The sequence below is a fragment of the Phyllostomus discolor genome, chromosome 13 (genome assembly GCF_004126475.2).
Source record: "Phyllostomus discolor isolate MPI-MPIP mPhyDis1 chromosome 13, mPhyDis1.pri.v3, whole genome shotgun sequence".
In the NCBI taxonomy this organism is placed as follows: domain Eukaryota; kingdom Metazoa; phylum Chordata; class Mammalia; order Chiroptera; family Phyllostomidae; genus Phyllostomus; species Phyllostomus discolor.
This window is the reverse complement of record NC_040915.2, coordinates 46042280-46066456: the sequence shown is the minus strand read 5'-3', so window position 1 is coordinate 46066456 and position 24177 is coordinate 46042280. Positions and strand designations below refer to the sequence as shown.

Here is a 24177-nt window from a genome sequence, read left to right as displayed (position 1 = left end):
CACGCTTTGCCCACCTGCCCACTTGTTTGTTTTCTTGGATAAACTTTGGGCAGTGGATTTCTACCAGAAAGGCACCGAGACTACATGAAGTTATATTTATTCTCCTGTAATGTGAAAACATGTCCTGTTTTATTTGTTTACCTGCATTTCTGTTCCTCAGAATATGTCGTGGTACATTTGACAGTCCCTGAATAGAAAGTTTTAGCATTTGCTGAGCTCGATTCAGCTCAGATCCTTCAGCCTCTCAGAGTTGGAAGGGAGGGACCCTTGCACTTGTCAAGGCCAACCGCATGCCCACAGCATCCCTGCCAGGGCTGCTCAGGCCCCCCCCACCCCACACTTCCCTGAACTGGCCTGAACCATCCCACGTGCAGCCTCCTCTGCCCAGGCGAGAGGACTCCTGCCGACTGTGGCTCCTCCGATCTCTCCTTCGGGGGCCACAGAAACACCCTCTCTCCCCTGGGGCTGCTTCTCAGGCGTCTCACTGGTGGCCTTTTTCAAACATTATTTCCTTACTGTGGGAAAAATGTATAATAAAACTGACCATCTTTAACCATTTCTAAGGTGTGTGTATATATATATATATATATATATATATATATATATTATATAGTCCAGTAGTGTTAAATATATTCACATTATTGTGCAACCAATCTCCAAAAGTGTTTAACCTTACAAAACTGAAACTTTATACCCATTAGACAACTTCACTTGGTAGCCTTTTGAAACCCACATGGAAAGTGGGATTCCGAAAAGGCAAAATTTCCAAAGAATCACAATATCTCATTCGACAACTGACTCACACTTTCCAGCTGAGAAATGAGAAACAGTGATTACTTCAAATGTATCAGCGCATGACATTTTGACATAGCTTTCAAAATAAACCATTAAATGCTCAGCTCTTCTCCCTCGTATCGTCATTATTGTTATTACTGTTACTACTACCACTACCAGCTAACAAACAGAACTGACATTCTGACCCCCGTTTCTGGCAGCGGGATTGAGAAGAGGAGGCGGTAGGAGTTAGAATGCGCACAGGTCGGATGCCGTCTCAGCCTGTCGGGGCTGCTGTAACAAAATGCCACAGGCTGGGTGACGTGTGGACAACAGAAGTCTCCCACAGTTCTGGAGCTGGAAGTCTGAGATCGGGGTGCCAGCCTGGCTGTGTGAGGGCCCCGGTTCACAGCCAGGGTCTGAGGGTCTCCAAGGGGGCAGAGACAGACCAGGAAATGCCACCTGCTCCCCCAGGATAATCCTGTCCGTCCAGTGTTTCCAGTGTTGTCAGAAGCTCCCACAAGTATGCTGTCAATGCGTATCAGATTAAATCTCCAAGCTTGGTAACCAAACTGTGGTTATGTAAGAGAACATCCAAGGTAAAAATTCAGACACCACGAAGTAGTGAGAGGTAAGTGGGCAGGATACCTGCAACGTTCCCATAGATGGTCCAGAAAAAAAAAACAGAAGAAAATACATATGGGAAGTAAGAAGGGGAAAGTTTATAGAGCAAATGGGGTGAAATGCTAAAAATGGATGAATCCGAATAGAGTGTTTGAGAAACTTGTACTGTTCTTAAAACTTCTGTAAGTTTGACATAATTTCAAGATAAAAAGTAAAAAGCAAAGATGAGGGTTTCTATGAGGCGGGATCAAAGAATGACCTACTGTGTGTTTTTTTTCTAGGGTGGCAGTTCTCACAGTGTGGCCTTCGGACCAGCAGCGTCAGAATCACTGGCACTAAGTAGGTGCACAAAAAAAACATTGTTGGGGCCACAAGATTAGGAGCCCGACTTATATTTCAGTAATTTTTTTTTAACATGTGCGTTTATTTCATTTTCAAAAAAGGTAAATAATGTCAATATCAGTGATTACATTACTTGTGTTGCTCCCTTTTATCCTTCACAAAATAGCTGAGTGAGGAAGGAACTATAGGGGTTGAACTGAAGGAACTATAGGGATTGTGAGGAAATGGAGGCCCAGAGGGTAGGCAGCTCACCCAAGTGACCCCAAACAGCTCTGAGACCCTGGCTGCTTTATTGTGTTTTTAACTGAGGTGAAATTCACATGACACGAAATAGACCATTTTAAAGCGAACAGTTGAAGTTATACTTAGTACATTTAAAATGTCGTGCAACCATCACCTCTTATCTAGTTCCAATGTTCATCACCCCAAAAGGAAGCCCTGTATCCCTTAAGTAGTAAGGCCCCCTTTCCTCACCCCTGGCACCCACCAGCCCACTCGCTGCCTCTACGGATTTTCCCCACTCTGGGCATTTCGTGTGCGTGGTGGACTCACACATGTGGCCTTCTGCGTCTGGCTTCTTTCACTCAGCGTTTTTGAGGTCCATCTATGAGTAGCACGCATCAGTGCCTCATTTCTTTCTGTGTTTGAATAATACGTTACATTATGTGGATATAGACCACGTTTGGTTTACCCATTCACTTGGTGGTGGACATTTGGGATGTTTCCACCTTTTGGCTGTTATGAATAGTACTGCTGTGAACACGCGGGCACAGCTTTTTGTTGGAGTCCTGGTCTTTAATTATTTGGGGTATGTGACTCTGGCCCCTTTATCCCTTCTTTGCATTGCCTGCCAAACGTTGCCTGTGTTGTGTGTAACAGTTTTTGAAAGGCATCAGCAGGTAGGTCTATCCTATCAGCTCTTGGAGAGGATGGCGCTGTAGTTGCACTTAATGCCCACGTGGTGGCGCTTACACTTAGGAAAACCGCCGCATTAGCCAGGTTCTCCAGGCTTCGTGAGGTTCCTTGTGTCCTTTATTCTGCCTAAAGTGGAAGCATTTCCTCTTGGCTAGTCCGGAGGGCTAATGGCGGAAACAGCAGCTTCAGATCCAATACTCCTGTGACTGACCCACACCCGTATACCTGGAGAGATTAGGTTGTGCATAACCTGAGGACTTTGTTTTTGCTTCAGACAGCTTCTTAAGGTTCTAACTGGTTCCTGCCACTGAAGGCACAAGATGATTAAGTGTCTAGCGTGTCAAACCAACATTATAGACATTCCTTCATAGCAACAATTTCCTTTGTATTCATCGGTTTAAAGGGTGGGTTCTCTTAAAGTGACAGCGAGTCTGATTCACAGGGCTCAGGTGCAAGAAACGTTACATCTGTTTTTACAGTTCACTCCTAACAGGGTTCTTGGCAACATTGTTGAGAGTACTAAAGTGTTGGTAGGGGCTCGCTCAGTAGGGGACTCTCCAGTCTCAGCGTCCCCTCCTTCAGACAAAAGACCCAATCTGAAGGGTGGAGGGTCCATCCCTGCTTCTCAGTGGAGAGTGCCTCTCCAGGCTACAAGGGTGAATATGACTCGGGTCTAAGTAAATCACCACATCTCATCCCTCTGTCCACTGGGATTGGCTGGGGCTAGGGGTGGGATGTCACATCAGCTGGATCAATCAGCGTGAACCTCAAGATCTTGGCCTGGGCCAGCAAAAAGCTCTCGAAGCCAGTGGACCTGAGCCTGGCAGGTGTGAGGCGAGGACTCCTAAGGGCTGTGGGCTCTTCTAAGGAGTCAGACCTGCCAGAAAGCAAATGGGTGGGGACGGCCTGAAAACAAAGCCCAAGGGACAGAGGTAGAACCAACAGATGGAAACTTTCTGGACTTCTGGACCAAGCCACGGCCAAAGCCAAGGTCCCAGCATTTTGGGATATGGGAGCCACCTTCCCCCCCGCTAAAAAAACACTGGTTTGAATTGGGTTTTCTGATACAACTAAAATATTCTTATATTCTTAAGTGACAGATTATTTGTAAAAAACAAGAAACACACAAAGCCCTCCCCAGAAGTAATCTCACCCTAAATCATGAGATGTTGGATTAACTTGGTAGTGAGGCATCACCCTAAATCCTGATGGAGTAAAGAGGCATTTTCCTTTGAGAATTATTGAAATACAGAATACAAGTACCACGAGGGCAGGGACGGCCGTTTCTGCCGACCAGCCTGTCCCCGGTGCCGCCCCAGCCCCGGGAGGGGGCCGCCAGCAGGCTGGGAGAGGGGCGGGCAGAGCTCTGCCCTCTGCTGCACTGGGACCATCACAGCTAAAGTGCAGTTTTGGTTTCACTGGCAGTAAAACCAGATTCCCTCGTGAAGCAACGCGAGCTGGGCTGTCCTGTGGATGCTGACGGCTGGTCCATAAAACCCTAGTCTCCTCCTCCCCGAGACACACTTTTTTCAGGTATGAACATTTGTACAATAACTAGATTTACTCGTATATGAATCTATGATCTAAGTGATTAGGTTCACCTCATCTCATTATTTTAAATGTAGTAACATTGTTTTGCTTTCATCATTTGCATAATGCCTCCTATTTATTACAGTTACATGCTATTTTTCAACATATGGCAATAAGGTATTTTTTAAAATTTTTATCTGAATGAGTTGATTTAAAGAAAAAAGTAAATAATACAGGTATATGCACATATGACAAAAAGTGTGAAGTGCTATTCAAATAAGTGAAATTATTCTTTTGTGGACTGGGGTCATTTATCAGATAAGGCTTGGCTGGAGGGACGTAAGGCTAGGGGTCAAACAATGAGCTTCATTACTTCCCCGACACTGTCTGCAAAAATTATGCAAAAGGTGTTGTTTTTCTTAAGAGGGGATCAGACTTTTCCTCAGACTCTTACAGAACTCTCTGACCCAAACATGGTCACTGACTTCACAAACTGCCGCGAGTCAGCCGTTTCTGCTCCAGTTCCAGTGCTCACGCAGGAAGCTCTGCCTCCGAGTTTACTAGGAATGCAAATTCCTAATTGGCCAGGTCCCTTGACTACAGGAAGGCAGTCTTCTGGGTAGGAGGAGACTCAAAAGGTCTGGTTACTGGAGATGCAGGCCTCACTTAAAAAATGAGTAAACTGACGTCTGGTCTCCAAATGAGTCTCGTGAAGTTGGTCCAGCATGAGTCTGCCTCACCTGACCTGATGGTATGTGTCTCAACTTAAGCACAGAGAACCACTGGGACGGGGGCTCTCTGTCTGAGGGCAGGGCCGGGAGTCTTGTGCAGGTGTCATCCTTAGGCGCCCGGCACAGAGCGTGCCGCAGGTGAACAGGCCACAGGTCTCCGGTAATTAAAATACATGACACAAAAGCTCTTTTCTCATAGTAGGGAGGGGTGCAGTTGCCACACAAACACAGGGATGCCACACCTCTGTGGCAGCATTTCCTTGGGTTCCTGAGCCAAGGAGGAGTTACAAGGAAGAGTTACTGAAGAACTGAAGAAGTGAAGATGAGCACTGTTTTTTAATGAGTTTTAGCGAAGAATACAAAGCAAGATGCTGGCTGTGGCCTCAGTGCCAGCACAGTGGCAAACAGTGACTTTTCCCCTCATAAAGGTAAGTTACAAAAGTGTATCAGAAAGACGCCCTGAAGCTGGTAGTATTGTTGCAGATTCAAAAGCTTTCCCGTTCATGTGCCCTTCGCCCCACACCCGCCCATAAGGAATTCAGACTCTGGGACTTTCTTGATCCAAGAGATTTTGTGGGAGAATTTCTCTTGCAAGAGGTTTAGAGGGCAAGGGTCAGTTTTTCTAAGGTTCCATTGTTGATCTTGTTGCACTTGACATCCCCAGGTGGGTAAGGAAGCCAGCGTGGTTCTTTATGAGTTCTTCTGAGGAACTTTGACTGTGACCTGTAAGAGGAGTGCAGAGAAGTTCCTAAATGCTCGTGCTGGCCTGCAGGCCCCCTCAGCCGGTGCTGCCCGAGTGTGAGCACAGGGCGTCCCTCCCTCCTCACGCCTGCCAACCCAGGGGCCACCAGGGCTGCGTCCAGTGGGACATCACACTCTGCCTCCTCATCGGTCCCGGTCAGCTTTGACTGTCACAGGACTAGGGACAGGGTGGGGATTCCTACTGGCACCTGGAGGGCAGGAGTCAGGGATGCTGCCCGACAATCCCAGGCCGCACAGGACAGACCCCACAACAAAGAATTATCCCAGCCCATGTGTCCATAGTGCCGAGGCTGAGAGACCCCAGTCCGGGTCTGTGTGTTCCTCCAGAAGAATCAAGGGGGGAGGTAGTAACACGCTGGAGCTCGCAGGCGTCTCACTGTGCTAACTGGGAACACTCCCGGCCAGATGGCTTTGGGGTCGAATCCCAGCTTCCCCCCGTCCTGAGCTAGCACTTCACCCCTACCCGCCGAGTCTCCTCATCGGTGAAATGGGACAGTCACAGTGTCTACCTCTTGAGGTTGTTGTGCGCGTTAGTCAAGGTGGCAAACGTCACAAAGTCTAGCACAGACTCTGGTACAACATCAGTAAACTCAGTAAAAACGAGTTTAAAAGAAGCAAGTTTCTCATCGGTCCCCCTTGCAAACTTGACTTCTCTCCTGGAAAATCCCTGTTTTTATTAGTATCATCCCTTGAGTGCCAAAGCTCAAGATACAGGAATCTTGATCACGAACGCTAAGCACATTGCCTGGTGCCGTGTGGGTGCTGGGCTGAGGAACCGAGCCCGGCCACTTCTTTCATCGAAAGCTTCCTCCTCTCCTCCCCACCTCAGTTCCCCAGGCCTTCGGCATCACAGCTGTTAGGTCAGGATTCCTCCAGGAAGCACCTCAGCGCAAGCTTCCTCCTTTCAGATTCCCTCCACCCCCACCCCCCGCCTCCAGTCCACCTGTAGATACAGCGGTTCCTCGGCTCAGGCCTCCTCCTCCCCAGCCCCTCCCTCCACACCTAAATAACCTGGTCCACAACTGCTGTTTGATCAACAGTTGCAGGCCAGTGGCATGTCAGTGTCAGCTTCAAACCTGGGTCTTGCTTCCTTGCAAGGGTCTTGCAAGACGGGGAAGTCGGCTATAAGCCGGTGTGTTTAGTTTGTTCCGGCGAGCCTCCTGGGAACTTAGGTGTGTCTTCCCAGTCCTTTACCCTCAGACTCGCCACTGCGGGACTGCGCGGGGACCACTGCCCCCTCTCGCCCTGCTCGCTGCCCCGCCGCTCTGCCCGCCCGAGCCTTCCCTGCCAGTCCTGGGGAAGCCCAGCTCGGCCCTTTCTCTTTCCTTCGTATACGACCCGTGAGTACGTTTCCTGGCTACACTGCGATTTGTGTTCGTTGCAGAGAGAAAATCTTCCACTTCAGTGCGCCTCTCCTGTCTTTTTCATATTTATAAACGAGGCCCCTGGGTATCTATGTATGTGCACGTACAGTTTTTAAATTGGACGTATGCTGCACATGTTACTTTGTATCCTGCTTTTTCACTTTAAAGGATATTTTGTAATATCCTACAAAAACATTTTCGTGGCTATTTAGTACTCTGTGATTGGGATGCTCCCTAATGTACTGAACACTTATGTTACCTCCGATGTTTCCCTCTTAGGAGAGAGAATGCTGGGATAAATATTTATGGAGATGAGGCTTTCTTTGTCTTTCTGAAGTTCTCAGGCTATACATTCCTATCGCTGAAACTGCAAAATCAGTTTGGGTATGGGTATGGGTCCACTGATGGCCCTTGATGATCTAATGCCTCGTAACTGTTCTTATTAGATTTTCCCTGCCGCTTCGGCCCACTGGGGTCTCTCCTTCCGCTCAGGTTCTGTAGAACTTGGCGTATGATGAAGCCCAGCAAGACTGTGTAGGCTGGGTGGCAGCCCCGTCTCCAGTTCTTTCTCGTGGGTTTTGGCCCTATTTTGTAGCTTCTCTGGCCTAAAACAAGACAGCAGCAGCAGCAGCAGCACCGGTGGGCTGTCATGGGGGAGGGGCGGAGAGGGCGCCGGCACAGCACTCACGGTTTTCACTTCGGTGTATGCCTGCAGGCCGTACTCTCCCAGCTCCCGGCCGCTCCCAGACATCTTGTAGCCCCCAAACGGTGACTGAGCCCCGAACACATTGTAGCAGTTGACCCTATAATTTGAAACAAGGTTTCAGAAGTCACTCTGGGGGGGGGGGGATGTGTCATACCCTGTGGAATTCCTATGTTGCTACAAAATTTCATAGAGAAAAAATGGATGGGAGGAACCACAGTAATGACCAGCACGCAGGAGTTGAACGCAGCTCCACAGAGGAAACCCAGGGGTCACCTTCATCCTTCACGACGTGGTCGCAGGCGGACGTCAGTAGCAGGGAGCACCGCGTGGCTGCACCTCACTTTAATAACTCGTTTTGCGAATTAGCTGCTAAGCTTTTTTTTTTTTTTTTGCAGTTTTTAAAAAGTCATGAAATTTAGCCCTGGCTGGTGTAGCTCAGTGGATTGAGCATGGGCCTGCGAACCAAAGGGTTGCTGTTTGATTCCCAGTTGGAGCACATGCCTGGGTTGCGGGCCAGGTCCCCAGTAGGGGGCACGTGAGAGGCAACCACACATTGATGATTCTCTCCCTCTCTTTCTCCTTCCCTTCCCCTCTCTCTAAAACCAAGTAAATAAACTCTTAAAAAAAAAGTCATGAAATTTTAACTGAATTTAAAACTCACCATTTTAAGGTATACAATTCAGTGTTTTATAGCCTATTTACAAGGTTGTACAAACTATTACCAGTAAGTAATTCCGGAATATTTTTATCACTGCAAAGAGAAACCCTGTACCCCTCATTCTTCTCCCCTCCCCCAGCCCCTGGCGGCCATTGTTAATCTGCTCTCCGGCTCTCTACGGATCTGCCTGTTCTGGCCATTTCCTGCAGGTGCACCCACACAGTGTGGGGCGTTGGTGCCTGGCTTCTGCCACTCATTCTCATGTTTTCAAGATTCAGCTGTGTTGTAGCAGGTGTCTGCACGTCTTTCCTGTTTGCGGCCAAATAGCATTTCCGTGCTCGGAGACCGCGTTATGTTTAGCTGTTCCTCAGCTGGTGGACTTGTAGGTGGCTCCCGCCTTTTGACTGGTGTGAATAATCCGCTGTGAGCATGAACATGCGGGCACACTTTTCTGTGTGGATGTATATTTCTGCTTCTCTTGGGTATACGCCCGGGAGTGGAACTGCTGGGTCCTCTGGTAATTCTGTGTCTAACTTACCGAGGAATCACCAGACTGTTCTCCTATGGCTGCAACATTTTACACTCCCACCAGCAGTGTGCGAGGGTTCAGATTTCTCCATGTCCTCACCAACACCTGGTATTGTCTGGGTTTTAAAATGACCACCATCCTCAGGAGTGTACAGCAGGTGCTTAGCTTTAAGACCGCGTGATGGGCCTTTAGCTCCGGTCTCCCGCCCTCGTCCCATCTCGGCGGGGAGCCCCCTGCTCATCCGTGTGCGTGCCCAGGAGCAGCTGCACGGGCACGTGCCCTGGAGGCCCGGAGGCAGGGAAGCTCTCACCTGCCTGCTGTGCCACACGCACCCTGAGCCGGGAGCAACCGGGCCAGTACCCCGAATTCTGGGATGTGAGCACTGGGTTCCGGGAGACCCTGGCTTCAGGGATCCCTGCCTGGGAGTGAGGGGCTCCTGGGGGGCTCTTACCACACAGTGCCCGCCTGGAGCGCCTGGGACAGATAATTGGCTTTGTCCAAGTCCTTTGTGAAGACAGCCGCGGCCAGCCCATACTTGGAACTGTTGGCTCTCCCAACGACCTCCTCTATGGTCTTGAACTTCAGGATCTGCATCACGGGCCCGAAGATCTGTGAGAGAGCAGAGTGGGAGGGAGTGGCAGACAGGGGCCCGCCTGCTGTCCACCAGCTCTCGCAGTGCTGAGCAGGCAACTCCAGACATGGTAACGAGTCCCGAGACATGCCCTGGCGGTCCCAGGGGAAGATGACCGCTCCCAAGCTCGTTGGAACGCGAAAGGAAGGAGGCTAATGGGGACTGGTTACCTCCCATGTAAAGCCATGGGCTTTACACACCGTAGCTCACTTCTGAACAACCCTGCAGCGTGTGCATTACCGGCATGTTACACATAGCTTCACTGTCATAAAACGTAAGCCCGCCATTCAGCAAGGCACACACTGCGTGCTGAAGAAACGACCGGGAGCAAAGTACGGTCTCTGCTCTTAAGACACTCCAGGTTTTTCTTGTACTTCCCCCGCCCCGTTCCTGGAGTGAGCCACGTCCTCACGGAATCCTGGTTCCCTTCAGTGAAGAACGGGGTGGTTTAGAGACCAAGACGCGGGAGCTGCGTGGGCTCGTTGCCGCCGGGGGTGGCTGCTCTCGGCCCTCTCAGGGGAGAGGACTGGGGGGCTGAAAGCGACCCTAATGCAGCCTGGCGGTTAGAACATCAGCACTCTGAGCCGTGTGGCGAGCGTCAGAGCCCCCGGAGGACCTGCCGGGCGGAGGGGGTGGTGGGGAGCAGGGGCATCTGGGACGGCCCCGCCACGGGAGTGCCAGCTGAGCTGTGACACAGGAGCAGAAGCTGGCCAAACCGGAGTGGGGCGAGGACCGGGGAGGAGGGCGCCGGAGTTCCAGGACACCGCAAGAACACCCGGCGCCCCTTCTCACGAAGTCCCAGAAGGAAACTCGGGCTTCGGGAGGGAACGGCTGACTCGGGACTGGAAAGTGTCGCGACAGAGGGAGGACAACACCCCGGGAGCTGCCTGTGGCTGGAGCCAGGACTGTGAGCCGCTGGGACTGTGAGCCGCCTGGACGCCTCGGGCGCTGGCAAAGCGGGGGCACAGCGCCCCCACCCTTCCAGAAAATCGAAATTTGAGATTTGCCAAAAAAGCACCAAAGTAATCATGGGGGAAAAGAAGGCAGAACTCTGTCGGACTTTCTTACCCTGACTTTGCATTTCAATATTATTTTACTTTGAATTACACGTGAAAGGGGGTGACACCATAATACCTTCCCTGACAGGGCTGCTGCAGGGCTTAATCCAGCCGGGGGAAGTGGGGTCAAGGCAGAGAACGTGTCTGGGCTATCCCTGGCTCTCCAGGGTCTACAGAGAGCCTGGCACATAGTAGGCACTCAATCAATGTTTGTGACATGCATGAATGAGACAGAGCAGCGGCCCCGTGTTCATGGTGAGCGCCGAGGGGGGAACACCACAGGGCGTCTCGCCACGTGGGGGGTCAGTCCTTCAGGCCAGCCCGGTGCCCAGCTCGTATGAAGACCACAAGGAAGGCTGGGCGACCTCGTTCCTCGGACATGGCTCGCAGGGACCAGAACACAATGGGCCCGTGGGCGGTGCCAGGGGATGGAGATGTTCTTCCCGACCGGGTGGGTCGCCATGAGGGGCTGAAGAGGAGTCTGACGAGGCCAGAAGTGAATTGTAAATAACTTGTCCTAGGCAGGGAGCCAGGATTCTCCCAAAGCCAGCTGCTGGGTCACAGTGTCAAGATGCCAGACTGGACTGTCTGCTTCTAGGGACATTCCCGTTCCTGGCCCCATGCTCACCTCCTCCTTTGCGATGGTCATGCCATCCTGCACATCTCCAAACACAGTGGGCTGGATGAAGTAGCCACGGTCAGCGGCCGCCCCTCCACCGCACAGCAGCTTCGCCCCCTCCTCCTTCCCAGACTTGATGTAGCCGAGGATCTTCTTAAACTGAGTTTCATCCACCTGTGGGAGGAGGAGCCCAGAGCTACAGGGATGCTAGAGCCAGACCTCTCCCAGCTTCAGGCCAGGAGCCACCCTGGCCAGGAGACAACTGGGAAACGGGCCAAGGCCAATGAGTAAGCAAGGCTCGGGGAGGAAGTACAAAGGGCCAGTAAATAAAAGGACAAGTTCAACAACCCCTTTAGCCCTCAGAAAATGCATAGCAAACCCATTGTTTTTGTTTCTCAACTATGAAATGACTAATCATTTAAAATAGTAAGAAAATACATCGACGGCAAGGGTATATGCTACATGCACCGTAATGTGCGTACCCTGTTAGAAGGACTAATAAATGTGTTCTATGTCATTATCTCAGTTTTCAAAAAAAAGAGGACTGGAAGCTGGTGCGGCTCTTCCGGCCAGCAGCTTGCTAACATCAGTCGAAAAGTAAAGCTCACACCCTTGGGTCCAGCCCCTGACCTCCCAGGAATGTACTCTGCACTTGACAAAGGGACCCGGATGGGGGTGTTCACCGGGGAGCACCTCGTAAAAGCCCCAGACAGAAACAGCGCTGAGCGCCTGTCAGCCGAGGGGCCGGCCAGCGTGAGCACGGCACGCCGCATGCCGTGCTGCCGTTAGGGACAGACCCATGATGACCGACTGACACACACCATGTATTCCGTACCCCTGTTTTGTTACAATGGACACCCAGCAACCTCACTCCGTGTGAGGGGGATGGCCCATGGGGAAGGACATGGACGGGGGCCGGGGGGTCTTATATTTTAAACACCGTTCAGTTAAATTTGTATGCAAATCTGTATTACCGTAATGATTACATAAAGGAAACGAGAGAGAAAGAGAGATGTCGAGATGCATAGCAGGACCACTCAGAACAGCCCAGGAGTGGAGACCATCCGAGGGTCGCAGGCCTCCACCCCACTCCCCGGAGGAAACCGTGGTCAGTAGATCCGCACGTATCCTTCTGGTAGATGCACTTTAGAGGTGACCAAGGTCTGGGAACCAGGCATTCCCCTTTGCACAGACACTGCTAGTATTTCTTATGTAAATGCAATTATCGTTAATCTCCACTCCACAGCCAGGGCGCCCTGTGAGTCATAAGGGCAGGTGTTAAGGATGAGAGAATGACAGCTCAGAGAGGGCTCGTGGCTTCTCACGGACACACAGCTCGTACACGGCAGAGCTGAGACTCGAAGCCCTGCCTGACTGGCTCTGAGGGCCAGGCCTTGCCCACCTCCCCATGCTGGTTCCAGGCACCCAGACCCCAGACCCACCTGCGGCCCCTGCTCAGTCCGGCTGTCAAAGGGATTCCCCACCACCCGAGACTTGGCCCGGGTGACGCTCCGCTCCACAAACTCGTTGTAAACATCCTCCTGCACGAAGGTCCGGGAGCCTGCACAGCAGCACTGGCCCTGGTTGAAGAACAGGGCAAGGTGGGCCTGCTCCACGGCCCAGTCCACTGGGGAGGCAGAGAGACAGCCGTCAGGAGAGCAGGATGACCCTGGCCCCGGGGGCTGCCTGCCCCGTTAGTCCCTTCACGCCACCAGCAAGCCTGCTGGGGCCAGGCCACGTGCCAGAACAAGAGGGCCCTGATCTCTCCCTCCTGCCCTCATAGCGGCCACAACGCACAGTGGTGACAGAGCCAAGGGCGGCTGGGGGACCAGCCCAGGCAGCCCCAGGTGGTGGGAAAGGCAGCCCCAGGGAGGGCAAACCCCGGAGCTCCTCGGCAGGACCAGGAAAAAGGATGTGACAGGAGAAAAGGTGTTTGAGAGGAAGCATGGGCGCAGCCGGGCAACTAAGCAGCCCCCCGCCCCAGCTGATTTCAGGGAGCAGAGAGGACGGAGCCACCCCTCCCAGGGTCACGCTGGCCGCAGGGCTGTGCTGAGGAGCCCGGCCTCCGTCCTGAGGCCCTGGGGCGGACGTCGATGCCCACGGACAGTGAGGGGCCGCAGTGAGGGGCCGCAGTGCAGACAGCCAGTGGCTGCCCCCGGCGCCAGACCTGCTCCCCCAGAACACTCACTGTCGGCGTCTGACATGATGATGTTGGGGCTCTTCCCCCCCAGCTCCAGGGTCACTCTCTTGAGGTTACTGCTCCCTGCAGCAACCTGGATCAGGCGGCCAACCTGCGGGGCAGCAGGAACAGAGACAAGCTCTCGGTGCGGGGACAGAGGACCAAACGCTGGCACAGACACAGAACGGAGCACCCCACCACGCGAGGGGGTGGGTGGCTGGACTACAGAAAGCTGGAGCGCTTCACCAAGTCTGGGCACCCACTCCCCGTCACGGCCCCACCCTCTGCACCCTCAGGATGACAGTGACGGCACCGACACAAGCCGTGTGGCTTCTGTGCACGGAGCACCACCTACACACCAGGCACGGTGCTAAGTGCCTCGCGTGCATTAAATTCAGTCCTCACGATGGCCTCGCAGGTAGGGGTGACCCTGTTCCTCGATTTATGATTTTTTGAGATTTGTTTAAAATGTATGTTTAGAGAGAGGGGTAGGGAGGCAGAAAGAGAAGGAGAGAAACATCGATGTGTGAGAGATACATCCATCGGTTGCCTCTTGCACACCCCCAGCAGGGAACCTGGCCCACAATCCAGGCACGTGCCCTGACTGGGGATCAAACTGGCGACCTTTTGGTTTGCAGGAGGACCCCCAGCCCAGTGAGCCACACCAGTCCGGGCAGCCCTTTTCCTTGATTTGGAAGTACGGGAGCTGCATCTCAGACGGCTCGAGCCGCGTGTTCCAAGCCACACAGCCGGTTAACGTGCAACCAGCATTCACACTCAGTCCAGCAGCAGTTCGCACCCACAACCCTGTCTCCCTCCCACGACGTTTGGAGTGCAGTCCCCTGCACGTGGGACACTGAGGGCAGGGGTGGGGTGCGTCTCACCTCCACGTTCTCAGGACCTGGCACAAGGCCGCCTCTGTACTTGTTGAATGAACATGCGCCACATGGATACTGCCACCCTCATTTTAAAGGCGATGAACAGAGCTCCAAGGACATTCAGTGAGTCACCCGCATCATAATGACGGGGCCAAATTTGAACTTCTGTCTCCCCGAAGCCCACGCTCCGTACCCATCAGGGCAATGCCGGTCAAGGCGCCTGAGACGGCCACAGTGCTCGGGCCTGGGGCCGGCAGCCAGCTCTGGGCTTCACGAAGTCTAGACAGCCTTGCCTACTGACCCCGCATGGGATGCCGGCCCCCCCAACAGCAGCTGGAGTGTCCACCAACCCACAGAGGGCGTGACCCTGCACGGTCACTCCTGGCACACTCACTGCAGCTGCTCAGGGGCAGTCCTGGGCCGGACCCCCGACACAGCACCCAGAGGCTAATCTCGAACGCACCATCCTTTCAGGACAGTGAGAGCTCCGGCCAAACACCCAACAAGCTTGAGGTCCTGGGGACGCCTCACCTCGGTGGAGCCTGTGAAGGCCACTTTGTCCACATCCGGGTGGGAAGCGATGGCAGCCCCAGCCGTGGGGCCAAATCCGGGAATAATGTTGACCACGCCAGGGGGAAAGCCAGCCTGTGTGCAGACAGCCAGGAGACGCTGGGCGTCATTCTCCCACTCCAAAGGGCCCGGGCAGGGGACACACGTCCCTTCCCAGAGGGGCTACGGCAGCGTGTCCCAGACATGGGGGCACCAGCAGTCTGTGGGTGCTGCTCGGGGATTCTAAATGGGGCAGCAAGCAACACGATTCGTGGAGTTCCCTGTGGCTGTTGTCCACCCCCCACCCCCCACGGTCTTCACTTAGAACCATTTCACTATTCAAAGGGGTCTTTGAAGAGAGGGCCTCTTCGCCTGGAGTGTGGTGATAGGAGAGTGTTGGCTCCTGCTCTATACACTCCCCGACTCTGGGCCCCTCCTCAGAACTCCTTTAGAGCAAGCCTGTACGGGAGCATTTAGAGGTCACGGACAGCCACGCACCTCCTTTACTAAGTTGGCCACGTAGAGGGCAGTGAGTGGAGTCTGCTCGGCCACCTTCATCACAACCACGTTTCCGGTCGCCAAGGCTGGGCCCAGCTTCCACGCTTGCATCAAGAGCGGAAAGTTCCACTGCAATAAACAAAAGCCACTGCCAAAGTCTGAGCCACAGAAGGTGCCTTCCCAAAGAGTAGACACAACAGGGACTTCTCCCCCTAACTCGATCATAGGTTCAAGGCAGGTGGTCAAGGCAGATGTGGGTGAAACAACAGTGACTCACGCCCACGAGCGCTGTGTCTGTGCTAAGCACCACGCAGAGCTGTTGCATTCAGTCCTCCCCACCCCTTCACTTTAAGGCAGGTTCCATGCTCACGTCCACTCTGCAGCTAAGGAAACTCAGGCTTAAGGGGAGAGTGACTTGCCCAAGGTCACAGAGTTCATGCGTGGCAGGGCTGGGATCTGAACCCAAGTTGGCTTTGTCAAAGCCCCTGTTCTCCATCAGGAGCCTGCCGGAGATCGCTGCGTCCCGAGGCATCCCCGAGAAACCTGCCTTTCTCTATCAGAGGCTCCCACTCACCGGGATGATCTGCCCGCACACGCCCACAGGCTCGTGGCGGGTGTAGCTGAAGAAGTCCCCGTCGATGGGAATGACTTTCCCATGGTACTTATCAGCCCAGCCGGCATAGTAACTTTAAAAAAATAAAGTCCAAGTTTAATCAATGACTGTCAGGGACCCCTATCGCCTCTGGCAGGAAGGAAAGAAACTTCCAACCGAGTGATCCTGAGAATGGCCCTCGCTCTTGCCTTGTCCCCAGAACAACTTACCTGCTAAGGTTACAATAATCCACTCCAGGGAGCCAGCCTCTAGGTCTCAGAATCACCTGGGATGCTTCTAAAAAAATGCCAAATTCCAGGAGCCCACTTCCCACTTACGCAGTCTGGCTCTCTGGGGTGGATGCCTGGGGATCGGCATTTTTCACACACCTTCAGATTTACTAAACTGGGACTGCGGTGCCAGCCGAGCGTCACAGGTCAGCACCTGACAAGCACGGACTGGGTCTGGTGGAAACGTGCAAACCCATCTGAACAGTCCCCAGAAAGACAAGTCATCGACCGGGCCCCAACCCTTGTAAGCCTTATGGCCTAGACACACAGGGACACAAGCGACCTAGCAAATTAGAGCTGCGGAGAAGGGCATGCACTTACAGCACGCGGCAGTTACATTTTCAGGGAAGTAGGAAAAACGAGAGATGAAACACGTAATGTAAAAAGGTCACTGAAGTGCGTGGGTCAGGCAAGGTTAGCCTGAGGCCGGAGTTGGCCTGCGTGTGAATACGGGTTTGTGATGTGGGGGAGAAAAACAGCCTGGGGGTTGCCAATCTACACATGCCGAGGCATGGCTGTTCCCTTCCTCCCAGGTCTGTATTACCTGTGTTTTACATGCCTCAGAACAGTTCTTTTTTTTTCCTTATCTTATATCTATCCTTTTTTTTTTTTTAAGATTTTATTTATTTATTTTTAGAGAGGGGAGGGAGGGAGGGAGGGGGAGAGAGGGAGAGGGGGGGAGGGGGAGAGAGAGAGAGAGAGAGAGAGAGAGAGAGAGAGAGAGAAACAGAAACATCAATGTGCGGTTGCTGGGGGTTATAGCCTGCAACCCAGGCATGTACCCTGGCTGGGAATCGAACCTGTGACACTTTGGTTCGCAGCCCGTGCTCAATCCACTGAGCTACGCCAGCCAGGGCAGAACAGTTCTTTAATCAGCACGAAGGCATACTGCTAAAACTCAGGGAGGCCTGGGCCTCTGCCCAGATGCGCCAGGCTGCTCTCTCTGGGGCATCCTTGTAGAGCGAGGTGCTTGACTTGGCCCTACTGACATGTGCGGGGGGATGATTCTTTGTGGTGTGGGGCTTTCCAGTGCATCGCAGGATATTTAGCAGAGTCCCTGGCCTCTACACATTAGGTTTCAGTAGCACCCCTTCCCACCTAGTTGTGACAACCAAAGATGTCTCCGGACACCGCCCACTGTCCCCCCGGGGACACAACTGCCCCGGGTGAGAATCTGCTATGTTGCCCAACCCCGACTCTTCTGGTGCTGCTTCTTTCTCCACCTCCGTCCAGGGGAACAGCTGGTATTTGCACAGTGGTCCCTTCCCCCGCATGCACTGCAGCTTGTCAGACTCAAGGCCAGCCTCTCAGGGTCCCTCCTCCAGGAATCTGGCTTTGGGACTAAGAGACTGCCACTTCGTCTGGCTGGAATCATGCAAACCAGAAGCAACCCCAGGTTCCAGTGTGCAGAGACTGGCCTTGAAGGAGGTTGCTGGCAGTCAGGAAAGAAGCTAGGGGCGGGGGTGGGCAGCAGCAACACTCAGCGACCTCCCGGATTTAAGAGTCCTGACTCTGCATTGCCCAAGTTGGACCGAGCCTCTGCTGCCGACAGAGAGCTCCCACAAAGCCCTCCTTCCTCATCTTGTGTTTCTTGATCACAAAAATGTTTATGATCAGACTAACTCAAAGCTAGCAAGAGGAAGGAAATAATGAAGATTAGAGCAGAGGCCATTGAAATGGAGAATGGAAAGAATCAATGAAACCAAAAGTTGGTTCTTTGAGAACATTCACAAAATTGACTAGGGCCTTCCGCTAGACTAGGGAGAAAGGGAGGGGACACAGATCACTGGAATCAGAAAACAAAGTGAGGACGTTACTCACAGCGATAAAAAGGGCTCTGAGAGCATACTACGAACAACTGAGACCAGCAACTAGGGAACCTAGATGATATGGACAAATCGAACTAAAACATAAATTACCAACACTGACTCCAAACGCAAAAGAAACTTCTGTGCCCAGATTACAATGTCAGTACTGCGTCTAATAGAATACGTTCCTCCGAGTCTCGTGATCCTTTCACATCACTCTGTTTCTACCCCCCCAGCTGCACCCCCGCCCCTTCGGCCCGGCCAGGACAAAGACCAGGAAGCCCGAGGCCCTACCGGAGACATTTGAGGACCATGTCCAAATCCACCAGGTAGGAGATGATGTAGGGCTTGCCATTATCCAGCGTCTCCAAGGCCTGGGAGAGGAGAACGGGATCAGCACAGGCATGCTGGCGCAGGGAGGAATCACAGCCAATGAGGGACAAGCAGTGCAGAGGCTCAGCATGGACTGAGAGGGGCCTGTGGCCACTTGGGGCCACCGAAGTGCTGCGGCATTTCTGGGCCATTGCCTCTCCCCCTCCAAAGGCAGCGGGGAGGGGGATGGGAGGAACAATTCACCAACTTCTCATTCGGTCATTTCACAAACGCATTTTTTGAGTTTCTACTCTACGCCAGATCCGGGTACTGGGAATACAGAGACAAACAAGGAGCTTCCCGAGTCAAGAGCCAGGGAAGGAAGACCTGAGTCATCAGTCACGTGGGCCAGGAGGGCTAGGAAGGAGAAGGGCAGTCTGAGAAACGCCGACTGAGGACATGTAGGAGGTGACTAGGCAAAGGGGGAAGGCACAAACATCGGTGAAGAGAAGAGCACCCCCGGCGGAGGGAACAGCCTGTGCAAAGGCCCTGATGCTCCAAGAAGCTCGGTAGTGGAGAAGTGGAGGGGAGGCAGGTGCGCTGAGCTGTGTGCGGGGACCACGGTCCAGCCTGAGTTGGGAGATGGAGCCAGACCAGGCGGGACCTTGCAGGCCATGTCGAGGGAAGAGGACTTTACCCTAAGGATACAGGATGCCATGGAAGGCCTAGGGGTGGGTGCTATAATTTGCCTTCTAGAAGGTTCACTCTGGTTGCATTAAGGAATAGATTGGGGAGAGGAAAGGGCATTGTTTTTTTCTGCCTCTGGAAGCCAGGGAGAAGGCCCAGGAGAGGTATCCATCCTGGGGTTTTCCCCCTGGGAAAGCTCCCCAGCATGGCTCCTCTCTCTTCCCCAGTGTCCTCCTTTCTCAGCCAAACCCACTGCATCAAAGGAGATGCTAGGAGACTCCTCTGGTTGGTGTGGGGCATATCCCCAAGGGGCCCAGCCTACGCCAATCTGACCAGTTACTTGTCAGCAGTGTGGCCCCTTCCTGGCTGTGTGTGGGATGCTGTGAACCCATTCGCCTCGTGAGGCGAGAGGGCAGGGGGCGGAGAACTCACTGCCAGGTAGCTCCGGTCCCGCTCGATCAGATCGGCCAGGCGGTTCAGCAGCCGGCCCCTCTCGGATGCGTCCATGCGGCGCCAGGGCGAGCCCAGTTGGAAGGCAGCCTGGGCAGCCTTTACTGCCCGGTCCACGTCTTCCTGGAAAACACCCAGCAAGGCAGCTCAGGCCTTCTCAGCAATAGCCACCTCCAAATACTGCCCACCCCACTGCCCGCCAGGCCCTGCCAGGGCAGAAACCTGCCCCTGACCGTCCTTCCCGGCCCGGAAGGGCACCCCCTGGTGGGCTTCAGGCGTCCCTTTCCAGGAGTCACGGGGCGAACGAGGACCCCGACAGTTTCCATTCCTGTATTTTCACTTCAGAATCCCCCAATGAGTTTTGGAGAGAGAGACACTCCGGAGTGGTTAGAATTTGAGCATCTTCCCCCTTCCTAAGAAAGTAAGCCCCGTGAAGTTAACCATTCCTCCCCAGACGGCTGGCAGCGGTTCAACAAATGCAGGTGGACCCGGCTTCCCTCCCCTCGGGGGAGCAGTGGGTGGGACCAGCCCAGCTAGTATTCTTCACGCGGGGAGATGTGTGCCAGGAAGGGGAAGCACAGTTTTCATTAACCACGTTTACGCCAGACGACCCTGCAAGCCGGAGTATTCACACCTGCTCTTAGCAAAGGCCTTCATCATGAATGTAGAAGACTGTCTTAGAGCAGAGGGCAGGAGGCATTGTTGAATTATTTTTAATGCCTTTTCAATTCAAGAAAATGAAATAGTTTTATTAACGTCTATATTTTAAGTTTTAAAAGTACTACTACTACTTGATTACTACAAGTATATATAATGCAAACAAAACATACTACCAACACCAGAGCTAGATCTCAGGAGATCCAAATTCTGCTCAAAAAGATTTCCATCTGCCCTGGCTGGTGTGGCTCAGTGGTTGAGTGCTGGCCTGTGAACCAGAGGGTCGCAGGTTTGATTCCCAGTCAGGGCATATGCCTGGGTTACAGGCCAGGACCCCAGTGGGGGTCATGTGAGAAGCATCCACATATTGATGTTCTCTCCTTCTCTTTCTCCCTCCCTTCTCCTCTCTAAAAAGTAAGTGAATAAAATCTTTAAAAAAATGATTTCCATCTAGCCATGCAACTCCCTCCAGGTCTGAAAAGGAGAGAATGGATTAGATGTTCTCAAGTGCAATTCCAAGTGCACAGTCCATGGCACTATGAATTAGTGAATGTGGGTACAGTCTAGCATTTTTGCCTGCAACAAAGAGTTTCTGTTGATTCATTTACTCAGAAATTTTAATTGGCATTTTTTAGGTATGAAAGTAATACACACACGGTACAGTTGCAGTCATATGAAAACAAATTAAGTGAAAAATTAACTGATCTTTGCTTGCCCCCACCCCTCTCAGGCCTTCACCGAGGTAAGTCACCGGTTCTCACCTTGTCCCCTTCGGCTACTTGGCAGATGACCTCCCCGGTGGAAGGATTGACAGTGGGGAATGTTTTCTTGCGGACAGCATCCTGCCACTCGTTGTTTATGAAGATCTGCAATGAGAAGGCAGAAGTTCTTAAGGACCAGGCAGTTCTCAACCCAAAACTGACTACGTGTGATGTTAAAAAAAAAACCCAGAAAGAACAAATGTAAATGAGCTTCAGAGTAATCCAAGCTGGAGGACCCCCTTCACCAACTGGCCTCAGGTAAGTCTTTCCATCTTTCAGTGCCTTGGTTTCTTTGATCTGAAAAATGAAGAGTTATCTTCCTTATCAGTTGTCTATATGGGCTGCTGGGTAACATCCCTTCGACATGTGGTGACTTAAATTGACTTGTCGTCATCTCACAGTTGTGTCCACTGACTGGGCTCAGCTGGGCAGGGCTCGAGTGGGCTCGCTCGTGTGGTTGCCAAGTGAGGGTGCTGGGGGGCAGGGGGAGGTGGGGGCTGGACGTGCAAGGTGACTTCTTCACTCGTGTCTGCCACCACATGGCTGCTTGGGCTTCCTGACCGCATGGCGGACTTGGGCTCGTCAAACACCTCGCGTGACAGCTGGCTTGCACAGAAAGAATGTTCCAAGAGACCCGGGCAGAAGCTGATAGGCTTCTTAAGATCTAGCTTCAGAAGTCACGTGGCCTCATTTCTGACACCAAATTCCTTTGGTCACACTGAGTCACAGGCTCAGTCCAGGTTCATGGAGCGGGACCTGGGGGAGAGAGCCTCCAGCTCTCCTTGGGAGGAGCTGCAAAGAATTTGCAGCCATCTTTCCTTTGACACGCCAGAGCACAGAGTTGTGGCGAGAGCCAAGGTAGCTTAGTCTTTGGTCCACTCAGCAAATAGTTCGTGAACACCTGCGATGTGCCAGGCACCGTTCGAGGGCTGGGGACACAGCGGAAACCGAACCCAGTGAGGACCGTTCCTCACATACAGCTGGCGTTCTGGGGGGCACAGAAGCCAGAGAGGCAAACACACGCAGGCAGCCTCATGGTGAGTGCAGAGGAGCGGAACAGGATCCAGGGAGGGGACTAGAGAGCGGAGCGGACGGAGAACTTCGGCTGGGATGGCTGGGATGGCTGGGGAGGGCCTCTGAGGGGCAGACACTTGACTCGAGCTCCGGCTGCTAAAAAGGAGCTGCCACACACAGCCAAGGGCTGAGCTCAGTCCAGGGCCCAAGACTGCAGGGCCAGCAGGGCCAAGGAGGGCGGCCCGGCTCGGGCTCAAGAGCAGGGGCGGGGACTAGAATCCGGATGCACCCGGCACTTTTCTTCCTAGTTGAGTCACATGGCGTGAGGCCCGTCACCTCCCCGCACCTCTGGGAGTCTTCTCTAACGCCCCCTCATAAAAGGCACGCGAGGGTTCCAAGGGCTTGCGTCAAGCCTTTGTGGAGTGAGTGTGTAGTGCTCTGACAATGACGGTGGTGACAGGAGGAGCCCAGCAGGAAGGGGCCTGCCAAAGGTCACTTTCCCAGGAGGCTCCCATTTGGTATTTCCGTGCAGTCCCTACCGCACCGTCAGTGGAGCCACAGCCGCGCACCTAGTCACAGGCTGTCGGCATTTGGTAGGAGAATGTGGGCAAACATCAGTCACGTTGTTGGAGCTGTTTGTGTGGTTTCAGATTAGTTGGTTGATCATTAATCTTAAGGAAAACTACACCTGTGTTTCTTCCACAAGGAGGAGCAAGAGGGCTGAGAAGTGGGTGAACAGGGTAGTTTCGGTGGTGGGGGGTCAGTGGGGGGCGGCAGACGGAGTTCAGGCCCAAAGCCAGGTAGACCTGCGTTCAGGCCGCACTTGGCCATGCCCTGGTGGAGCCCTGCACATGGAGCACAGGCTCGGGTCCCACAGCCTCACACCCACCCGCTTCCCTGAGGCACGGGAGGAGGACAGGCAGGCTGGTCATGTCCGTTCCATCCTGGGGTTTACTCACTGCCCCGCTGCAGGTCTGTCTTTGAGTTTTTATTCCGGGTGCTGTAAACAGCACCAGCCTCTAGGCAAGACAGTCCTGGGTTGAATTCTGGCTCTGCCCTGTGACCTCGGGTCCACCAGTCCCCAGGGATAAAGGTCCAGGGGCTGGAGTGAGGGTTGAATGCAGCAGGGGGTGTGAAGCCCCTGAGCCAGCCCTGCTCACAGCGGGTCTCAGCCCTGCACTCACGCCACTCTAGGCCCCGTGGCCCTCTCCGGTGTGAGGTTTCTAGGGGCACGGGCCGGGCCGGGCTGGCGTGCACACCTCTTTCTGCATCGCTCCCTGCACGGCAGCGTACTAAGTTAGTTTGTCCTGAAAAAGGCTTACTCAGTATCTTGCAAAGATTAGGAGGGATGAACCCGAGAGCCAGGCCAGTCTGGCTAAATTCCCACTGTCCTCACCCCTTCCTCCCAGGGCAGGGCCACCCTGTGCCCCTGACCGTAGCCTGAGAACCCTGGGAAGGCCACTCCCTGGCATGGCTCTGCCTTTCAAAGCCCTGAATTTGCTGAGTCAGTCTCCATTGTTGAATTTTCATTGATCCACCCTCCTCCTAAGGGGTAAGATAATCCTGGGTTTGCAGGAATCTGGGATCTTCCTTCTGTTTGGAGTTCCCATTCCCCTTCTCCTAGAGCCAGACTTCAGTGGTCTTCCCTTCCTGGGGATCAGGGCCAAGGTAGGAAGGTTCTCACGAACTGAACTGAGCCTCTGAGTTAAGTTCTGCTTCCAGTGAGGAATTTCCCAGCGACTTCTCTTGAATAAACACAAGGGAAAACTGCAAAACAAATGCATCAGAACCTCCTGCCAGGATCCCAAAGCCTGGCTTACACAACAGGCTTAGCTCTGGGCCGGGGGCGGGGCCCTCCCAGCGCACACTTCCTCGTCAGCCTCCGGAAGCAGAGCCGCACCCAGCCCCCTCAGGGCTCGGGTGCTGGACTGCTGGCCAGACTCACACAGCTTTTCCGTCAAAATGCTCTATTTTCTGTACATTTTAGTAGCTCTCACTTTGAGTCATGAACGTTGGATTCACGCGTGCACACAGGCACTGAGTGGAACAGCACAGTCCTGCCTCCTCGAGCTGACATCCTGGGCGGGGAAGACTCAGCACACCGACACCCACGGCAGGGCGAGGCTCCGACCCCTGGACCGGGACCCAGCAGCTGGAAGGGCTCTGTGACGGCGGGGGCGCGGAGCAGAGGGGCCCTGGGTGTGTGCCTGGTGCAGGGTGCCCTGGAGGGAGCGGCAGATGGCAGGGGCAGGAGTGGGG

At 53.5% G+C, this 24177-nt stretch overlaps 1 protein-coding gene and 1 long non-coding RNA gene across 3 annotated transcripts in view; one reads left to right on the top strand and one right to left on the bottom strand.

The window, feature by feature from the left end:
• Positions 1-303: 303 nt before the first annotated feature.
• The window catches only part of ALDH2 (aldehyde dehydrogenase 2 family member), a 39910-nt gene continuing 16036 nt past the window's right edge, over positions 304-24177 (bottom strand). Inside the window, exons 4-15 of one of the 2 annotated variants that reach the window (XM_028528252.2) lie at positions 20905-21009; positions 19469-19609; positions 18332-18411; positions 15922-16033; positions 15348-15476; positions 14832-14945; positions 13432-13534; positions 12686-12870; positions 11253-11417; positions 9387-9544; positions 7731-7845; positions 5234-5639 (exon numbers count right to left, since the gene is read on the bottom strand). In XM_028528252.2, coding sequence (XP_028384053.1) covers positions 5607-5639; positions 7731-7845; positions 9387-9544; positions 11253-11417; positions 12686-12870; positions 13432-13534; positions 14832-14945; positions 15348-15476; positions 15922-16033; positions 18332-18411; positions 19469-19609; positions 20905-21009 — 1440 coding nt within the window. In that variant the 3' untranslated portion in view covers positions 5234-5606. Of the gene's footprint in view, positions 424-5233; positions 5640-7730; positions 7846-9386; positions 9545-11252; positions 11418-12685; positions 12871-13431; positions 13535-14831; positions 14946-15347; positions 15477-15921; positions 16034-18331; positions 18412-19468; positions 19610-20904; positions 21010-24177 lie in introns of those variants that run through there. The other variant, XM_036014726.1, reaches the window with a different exon arrangement.
• Positions 3971-18454, top strand: LOC118498038. The gene is made up of 2 exons (XR_004900557.1): positions 3971-4188; positions 18274-18454. It is a non-coding gene; the product is annotated as an uncharacterized LOC118498038 (long non-coding RNA).